The sequence below is a fragment of the Gymnodraco acuticeps genome, unplaced genomic scaffold (genome assembly GCF_902827175.1).
Source record: "Gymnodraco acuticeps unplaced genomic scaffold, fGymAcu1.1, whole genome shotgun sequence".
Taxonomy (NCBI): Eukaryota; Metazoa; Chordata; class Actinopteri; order Perciformes; family Bathydraconidae; genus Gymnodraco; species Gymnodraco acuticeps.
In genome coordinates this window covers 48,994-58,092 of record NW_022990441.1, presented here as the reverse complement: position 1 = coordinate 58,092, position 9,099 = coordinate 48,994, and the positions used below count along the sequence as shown (strand labels likewise).

General features: G+C 38.6%; 1 protein-coding gene across 1 annotated transcript; it reads right to left on the bottom strand.

Moving 5' to 3' along the window:
• Positions 1-417: 417 nt before the first annotated feature.
• LOC117552125 (ras-related protein Rab-38-like) lies at positions 418-8,659 on the bottom strand. The gene is made up of 3 exons (XM_034225374.1): positions 8,303-8,659; positions 4,533-4,813; positions 418-1,605 (listed from the first exon to the last, which is right to left on the bottom strand). The coding sequence occupies exons 1-3, from the start codon at positions 8,502-8,504 to the stop codon at positions 1,450-1,452; spliced, it is 639 nt and encodes a 212-aa protein (XP_034081265.1). The 5' UTR covers positions 8,505-8,659; the 3' UTR covers positions 418-1,449.
• Positions 8,660-9,099: the final 440 nt, after the last annotated feature.

Genomic DNA, 9,099 nt, shown 5'->3' with positions numbered 1-9,099 from the left:
AGAGACCGCTTTAAATCAGATTTTCTCCACTGGAGCGACATCTTAATTTATGTTGAATAACTTTTAACAAATATTTGAATCTACTATGTATGGGAAAACCTGATTTGTAGATAAAACATTTAATTATCAATGTTAAAAGATGAACAGAAAATCAACTTTTAAACACAAACAAAGAGTATTTTAAAAGAGTATGTTTTTACAATTGTAATGATGCTTAACTTTTGTCCACTTACCCAGGTGTTTCTGGGCATTCACAAACTGATCTTGACAGACAGCTCTCTAATGCGCCTCTTGATTTGTTGCACCTGTTAGGGGCGGGACTATTTACACCTTAACCTTTGTTGCTCTAATCAGCCTCAGTGATTGAAAACACCTGTGTGTGCTCACATTGTAACACACAGTCACATCCAGACATTGGTCAGTAAAGCTATGGTTTATTCATATGAACATGTTGAAAACTGGATACATCTTCGTTCTATAATCAGTTTCATTATACTGTATATAATATGTACATGTTTGCATACGCATGAATCCCATAATTAAAAATATTACAAATATTATAAATTGAATATGAAACCATTGAATTAATAGGGAAACAACATAATGAATCTTTGCTTTCACACACACAATGTAATTTTTGATATTTTTCAATATACAAGAGTGCAGTTCTACCTCAGTGATGAAAAGCAAGGTACTTGAAGTGCACTTATAAATAAAATATGTAGTGGATATATCTTTTTAGGAAATTAAATAAGATGGTTTGTATTGGAAAAAGGCACTTTTAGTACATTAATATAATTTGTTATACATTAAAGCCGGAAAATGTGCATGAGGGAAGACAGGAAAAGACAGTGCTATAAAATGACAAAAACAAAACAGAACCAGATGTAATAAAACCATCGCTAGTGATGAAATTGTAGTGTTATCAGGATTCAAATTGAGTTGCTTTGTATATCAGGAGGAAAACTATATTTATGTTGCTTTTTGCCTGCTTATTAGTACAGAATGACATCTGAAAAAATAAAAATAAATGCTGTGAGGGAGGGATGTGAAGGGAGAAAGAAGCAGGGAAACTCAGACACAGAAAAAAAGAGTAAATAGAGATTAGCTCTGCAGACCTCAGTACAGATACACATACTGATACTCTGTGATTTGCTGCGATCTCTCTGTGCATGGGTTCATTAATGGTGTCTCCATGGTAACCAAAGTGCCAGTGTCAAGGCTTGAAGTCGCCCAGAGGGTAACCTTGTCTTTGACAAGCGCATACAGCTGCATCCAGCTCTCTGTCTTGAGCCAGCTGCCTGTCTCTCCCCCTCCACACTCACACTACCATACAGGAATGAGGTTGGCACACATGCTTAAAAAAAAAATCTGCCAAAGAAGTTTTCCTGCTTACAGAAAAACTAAACTTTTTTTGTGTAATGAGATACAAAAGGACGTCGGGGGCTGTCACTGGGATCTGAAGCAAGAGGAGCATGTCCTGCCTTTGTCATTCTCCAGCTGCGGGGTGATGGTGTCGGGCACTTCAGCTTGGAGCATGTCGTTCTCACTGGCAATGATGTGTTTCACCAGGCAGTTAGCCGCTTCATCGATGTTGATGTTTTCCTGAAAAGAGAGGGCAAAGTAGAAGGAACAAATAGAAAGAGAAATGGGAGCATGAACAAGTGGTGAAAGGTTGTGATTAATGCTAACATTTTATGAGCCTAAACTATAAATATAAAACATTTTGAGCATTAAACAAGAATCGGCAAGAGCAGGTGAGTAAATCAAATGGGCTGTGACTAAACTGATTTGATGGATGAGGCACCGGCCAGCAGCCATGACGTGAACCAAAACTGAAAAGAGAGTATTAATAAATGTCCTCGCAGCTGCTGGCAGTGGTCTCTGCAGTTAAAGCAGTGAAAATGACAATAATACTTCAAACTGTGAGATGAGTTTGATTGAACAAGTGATGTGTGAATGATATGTCAAATTAATAATATGAAAAACTAAATTGAACAATCTTGAAAAGTGTTTTTAGTTAATAGCTTTGGTTTATTGTTAACAGGAGCGAATGAAAGTGGAGTCAACATGTATCATTGATAAAATGTTTTAAACAAACAATATAAACAACAACAGAAGTGTTTACAAAAAAAATCCAAAAAGTGCTGCTCATATTATTCTACATTTTTATGTTGTAAATGATCACTCTACACAGTGTTTTTGCAGCCCTGTAGGACTTGGACTGAAGCTGAAGTAAACTAGAGAAATGTCAAAGTAAGGTTCACAAGAGGAGAGGACTAGAAGTGAGAGACACACGTATGCACACACTTTCTTAATATGTGATGCTGTAGCAGCACAACAGCTGAATATATATCAGATCTAACAGTGTTCTCAGTAGGATGTGACATTCTGCTGTCTGCAGCCTCCTGTACTTCTCTCACACACAACTCCTCTGTGTCGTGATCTATCATACTTAGTGTTAGAATTGGAACAAAAGAGTCTCTCAAAGTGAGATAAAACACCATAAAACACCTTTATACCCTCTCTCACAACTTCACTTCTTTCCCTGTGCATGCAGAACATGTGCAGTGTTGTTTAGGATTAAAGTTTGAAATAATTATTTGTTTATGTTATTCTGCAGTGGGCTCAGAGTGTGTCAGATAGCCCCCTGATACATTACAGGCTGAAGAGCAAAGTGTTTTGTGCAAATGACACTTAAAGCCTCCAGATGCACATCACTTTTGAAGAGCTTTATGAGCTTCAGACTCCACAGTGTTCACAGAGTAGTGGGTGCAACTAGTAGAAGTTCTAACTCACACTGTGCAACCATTTAAATCAAATGTCACTTATGAGTGGTGGTGGTGGTGCTTCAAAACCAAGCCACTCAATTCCTTCACTGGTTGACTGCCTGAATTTCAACGGCTTCATTTAACTGAATGTTGTAGTTTTATCGGTATAATCCTGAAGCCAGGAAAAGACTAGTCACTGTGACCTTTTTACCTGTGCTGGACTATGGTGATTTGATTTATATGAATGCACCTGCCAATTGCCTGGTCAAGTTAGATGCTGCGTATCACAGCGCACTGAGATTTGTGACAAACTGTAAAGCATTAACCCATCACTGTACCCTGTATGCAAGGGCAGGTTTACTTTCACTAACTGTACGGAGGCTCAGTCACTGGTACATTTTTATATATAAAGCCATGTTAGGGAAACTTCCATCTTATATCTGCTCCCTGATCTCACGGCGAATTGTAAGTGGCTACTGCCTGAGATCGCATGCTGTAGTTTTATTAAATGTGCCAACTGCTAGGACTGTCTTAGGGAAGATGGCTTTTAGATGCGCAGCTCCTCTGTCTTGGAATAGTCTGCAATTGAAATGGAAACTGAGCAATCTGGTGCCACTAAATGTTTTTAAAGCTCGGTTGGATGCTACTCAATCGGAAGCTGTTGGTACCTGTTTATGTGGATAGTTATTGTAAATTGTAATCCCTGTAATGATGCTGTATGATGTCCTTTTTGTTGTTCTGTTTATGTTTTTATGTTTCATGTGGAACCTACTTGAGCAGGTCTCCCTTGAAAAAGAGATCAATGATCTCAATGGGATACACCTGGATAAATAAAGGTTTGAAATTAAATGAAATAACGATGAGTGTGTGTTTGTGTGTGTGCATGCACGTCTCTGTCTATTTTCGTCCCTTAACGTCCAGATGTGAGATTCTAGCTCCACATTAGCAGCTATCATGTCTGGTGTTAGTCTCCGTGAGTAAGTGTGTAGGTGGGTGGATCCTGATTACTGTCTGCCTCAGTGAGTCTTACATTTGACTGTCCTTTATGAAGTTTCATATTTGTTTTTCCTATTTAATCATTTGTTCTGTTTATCGTTTTATCATAGAAATACTTTGTTTCCAAGTCAAACTGTACAGGTCACATGGGTTTTAGACTGGCAAAATGAAAATAGATGGCAACCATTTTAGTAAAATATATTTCTTTATTATCTCTTAAAACAAGTCAAGGTATTGTCATAAGTAATCAAGTGGTGTTTGTTTACCTTTGAACAATGCAAGGATAGCTATTTCCAATCTGTATGCTAAACTAAGCTAACCTGAACACCTCCTGGCTCATGCCTTTTAAAAAAACAACGGTGTTATCAATCTTCTGTAACTCTGGGCAGGGATGTAAAGAAGGTGAATAAGCATTTTTCCCAAAGTTTTCAAACTATTCATTCAATCTGTGTCGGTCGGTGGAAATCAGTGGGCTGAAATATTCCCTAAACATTATTGAACATTGTGTCTGGATGATAGAGAAACTGATGCAAGTGCAGCTGAGCTGAACTAACATAGAGGGAATATCTGCTGTGAGACACGGCTCTGCTCATTGACTGAAACAAGTATTGAGTAGACTGAGACACTGTTAAACTCGCTTTTAAAGGATTTATTCACCATCAAACCATCAGGGAGTCAGATGCTTCTCAAGGATATTTGAAAAAAGGGCACACTGTTGAAGGCTATCCACAGCTCCTTGCTTTGTGTTCATAAATGTGTTCTCACCTTAGCGGACGTCTCGTACCATCCCACAAAGCCGTTCTCCTGGCAGAACTGCTCCATCTTTATTCCATTATTGGTCAGTACGTCCCCACCCTGGTCACATTTGTTGGCCAAAAGCACAGTGGCTACACGTTTCCCATTGGCAAGGGACAGTTTGGAATCCAAGTCCTCCTTCCATTTGGTGATGGCCTCAAAGGAGGCGGGCCTTGTGACGTCAAACACAATAAAGGCGCCCATGGCCTCGCGGTAGTACACACGGGTCATATTGCCAAACCTCTCCTGACCTAGAAGACACACACAGACAAGGGCAAAGATGTATACACAGAGAAAAAAGTGATAAAACGTGATACTGTCTTGCACAGTGAGAAAATATTTCTTACACTTTCTTGGAAGCTACATTTTGGCGCCCAAAAAGCTGCTGTGACACCTCAGCAGCAAACAGACACAGAGCCATGAATCATCCGATTTACTCGTTTTATCACACTCCTGTCTCATGTGCTACCATGCAAGAATTCCTGACATACCTCACCCACTCTCTCAAACATGGATATGCACACAAAATAGCATGCTTATACTGTTAGAAGGGCTGCATAAAGAGATAGATAAGATGCAGACACGGATAGAGGCAGGGCTGGTAGGAGGAGAGAGGAGTCTTTGGTGTGAGCGTGTCCGTGTTCTCCTGACTGTGAACTGTACAAATTCCTGAGGGTACAATTAATTCGATAAGCTCTGTAGGAATGCTGTATCCGCAGTGATTTTTCCCATCCATAACGTCTGCTAGAGCACCATCAGTACCAGCCTCACAGTTCAGCTTGTGGGCAAGACATATGTATACTGAGGACTAAACCACAAACCCTAACTGATCCTTCTAAAAACAGTTTGCATCATGGCAAAGAGAAGAGAAGTTGATATTTATTTACAAGCTACTTTGTAGAGGCCCATAGAAACATTTGCTATTCACCTGACACCGATGGACCAGTTAACAGGGTCAGCTGCCAGGAGGTTGTGTGTAGCCATTAAGTACATATCAGAAAGGTAGAATCTAGTATAACAATAAGTAGCATAGTATAGTATGGCTGTATAAAGTGAAGAATTATAATTGTATATTTTGTTGTTAACTGAATCAAACTCACTATTGTTTCTTGACCTAATAAAACCAAACCTGAAAAAAGACAATTGTTTCAAACTGTTTATATTTAAATGTTAATAAGAATGACTGAATATGAAACTAGTTAAGTGAACATTGTAGCTAAAGAAAACCTTATGTATCATCAAATAATAGTTTAACAGTTAAAGGCTGTGCTAATTTACTTCATCAGAATTATGTGGGTGTAATTCGATTAGATAATAAGTTTTTCTTATGTGATTAGATTCTAACTGGTACAAGACGTTGCTTATTTTCACCCTCAAACTGGTTAAAAGAATACTGACCGAAACATAAATACAGTAGGTATCTCTCATGTGGAATTACCAAAACCATTTAACCATATAAAAAGCTGATTTAGAAGTGATGTTTCTGGTCCTTTAAAGTTACGGAGAGGCACAGGCTTCGTTATTAGATATTACATGTGGAGATTAAGTAGAGCATAACATGTGAAAGATCTTTGGTCAGTTCTGGAAACATCCACAGCTCAACATGTTTACTGTATCTTTGTGATTTCAAAAGGCTGAACAGTATAAAGCCCCTCTAACGTGCCCTAAAGTAAACCATCCAGAGTCCCACCATCATGCTCTATGCCCCTGCAGATATCCACGTCACCCTGACAGACCTGAACAGAGAAAAATGGGAGTCAAAAATAGACCGGCTGAAGTTATTATTTGTCTTGGGAAATGCACAGAAGCAGCAGGTGATTTATTACTTCTGTGGCATGAGAAACCTTAACACTATCATAATAAACAAAGCAGTGATGGACAAAGTAAAATGCTGAATGCAAACATATTTATTTTAGGACATTTCCTTCATTTGCTTGTAATCAGTGTGTTTATTTGTGACAAAATCTTAAAATATATACCTTCTAAGATCCAAACTAACTAGAAAACTAATTTGATAATCTTAATGAACAGACTTTGTAGACATACTGGCTACTCCACCTCAAGGCTTCCATACCTTTAGGGTGAGTGAAGGGAACACGTACACTACAGACCTATTGTCGTTTTCTCTGAGGGAGACACTAATCCTTAGTTCACAATAAAAGCTTTCTGTATACAAGAGCTTGGGCCTCAAATCTGCCTCACATGAGTTTGAGACACATGACTGCTTGCGCTTACTGGAGAGGGCGCACAGGAGGGGAGTGAGCAGCAGGTCAGACCATTCTTCTGAACCTCAGCCGACACTCATGTGAGATGAGACTGCTGTAGCCTCGGGTGTCTAACCCACAGCATCCCACTCAAAAGCCCTAAATGTATGTTCACCCCAGGCAATGAATGCTTAAATAGAATTTGTCATTTTCACAAAAGACATTCTCTATTCTTTATGAAAATGAATGATCCACATTCCAGTTGTGTGCAGTCATATCTGGATGCATACAACATAGTAAAGAAGGACAGAATACATAGAATCCTATCGGGGGGAATGGCATGCAGTTTAGCAGATTGCAGAGAAGAGGTGAGTGGCCACTTGGGGAAAGACAATTAGTAAATGTTATCTGAAATGCATTTGAATTCATCAATTACATGAATTCTATCTTAGTCTTTTTAAATAAAATGAAAACTTGGAAGCTCCCGCCAAACTATCCCACAGATTGAAACATATTTACTTGTTTAAAGGTCACACGAATGGGTTTGATTTAATATTGACAAATATGTTATAATAATCATGGTACATGTGCGGGCTTTGCACTTTGGTCTAAGAGAGATGTTCAGCATTTGTGTGTGTGTGTTTATTGTGATTCTAAATAAAGACAATTGTGTAATTACAGAAATGCGTTGCTAAGTGATTTGAAGTGAGTAATGTCAGAGGTCAGCTGGTAGACATGAAAAATGTTTACCCTAGATAAACCTTAATATCATCCCCCTGCCAAAATGGTTAAATAACAACTCTGACGACATTGTCTCATGATCAGTTAATGTCTTTTCATCAAAGGGCTCAAACTAGATGTTTATCTAAAATACACAATTATTTGAATGTCAGTACACCACATGACATTTCCTCTCAGGACTCTTTTATGAGACTTACACCACTTGTTGCCTTTCCTAAAATAAAACGTTATTTTTTTTTTATTTGAGCAGCCGAACTATCATAAATATGTAATCTGTTATTTGGATAGTTATTTTTCTTGAATTAAAATTACATGAATGGAACATTTGATTCTCATAACTACAACACAGTGGAATTTTGAAGCAGATTCATTTTATCATGTGACGATCAAAAAATAAAAAAGGCATCACTGTAAACATAATCTCCTCAAGAGATATAAGAGCCTAAAGCCTTTAAATATATATGATGATATATAATGATAAATTACATGTTATTTAAGTGTCAAACAAAGTCTATCACAGCTTAAACTGAAGAAAAAGTGAATATGTCATATGTGCTACATATTTATAAATCTCCAAACATTTCCATATATCTTTTCGAAATACATACATCATTTAATCAACTAATTTCCCTGTGGCGTACTTTAACAAAACTGTACACTTTGAGACACAGCAGTAACAAAAAAACTATTGTTCAAAAAGTAATTCAAAACTAATATGTTTCATAACATCTCATATGTGTTTGCCCTTTCTGAACTGCTTTTTGGTATGAGCCGTGCGTAAAAGTGGTTCTGTACCTGCGATGTCCCACAGCTGCAGGCGCACCGTCTCCTGGTCCCAGTTGAGGACTTTTAGGGCGAAGTCCACCCCGATGGTGGCTCGGTAGTTGGGGCTGAAGTTTTGATGCACATACCGCTTGATGATGCTGGTCTTTCCAACCCCGAGGTCCCCTATAACGAGAATCTTAAAGAGATGCTCCTTGGTGTGGTTGTTCTGCATGGCGACCGAGGAGGGCGAGAGCTGAGCATGAATCCACCGGAATGGAGAGAGCCGGGGGATGAAAGGGGAGAAGCACAGGACAGCAGGGAACTGAGGAGAGTTGGGAATGAGTTGAGAGGCGAATAAGGAGGAAGAGGGAGGAATGAGGGAGGTACGCCCTGGCCCACAGACGGAAGTGGAGCGGAGTCGTCAGGACCTTGGGACTGTAAACGCTGCCTCCGAGTGCCAGGGAGTATTTAAAACGTCCAAACCGGAGAGGATAATCACTCAAAATATTAAATGCTGAGGTAATAACTTTAAAACTCACATCGAAAGTTATTTACATCTTCAGAATGCTTCATTTGTAAAAAAACAAAACAACTTCATTTAACGATATAGTGGAGTAAAAATAGGCCTTTGGTCAGCCGTTTGCATGCAAGGTTCCCAACATTACATAGGCAGTATTATGTATTTAACTTTTGGATTGTGTTACTGATTAATTAATGAGCAACATGTTGCTGTTTATTGGGCCATTTCAACTTTTTAGTTCTCTTTTAAAAATGCAATCAATCAATGTTTATTTATAGGCCTATAGCCCAATATCACATTTGTCTCA

Coding starts and splice junctions, on each gene's coding strand:
- LOC117552125 (XM_034225374.1), bottom strand. CDS start 8,504: ATGCAGAACAACCACACCAAGGAGCATCTCTTTAAGATTCTCGTTATA. Junction 4,814..8,302: donor GCAGCTGTGGGACATCGCAG/GTACAGAACCAC, acceptor TGTGTCTTCTAG/GTCAGGAGAGGTTTGGCAAT. Junction 1,606..4,532: donor GGTACGAGACGTCCGCTAAG/GTGAGAACACAT, acceptor CTCTCTTTTCAG/GAAAACATCAACATCGATGA.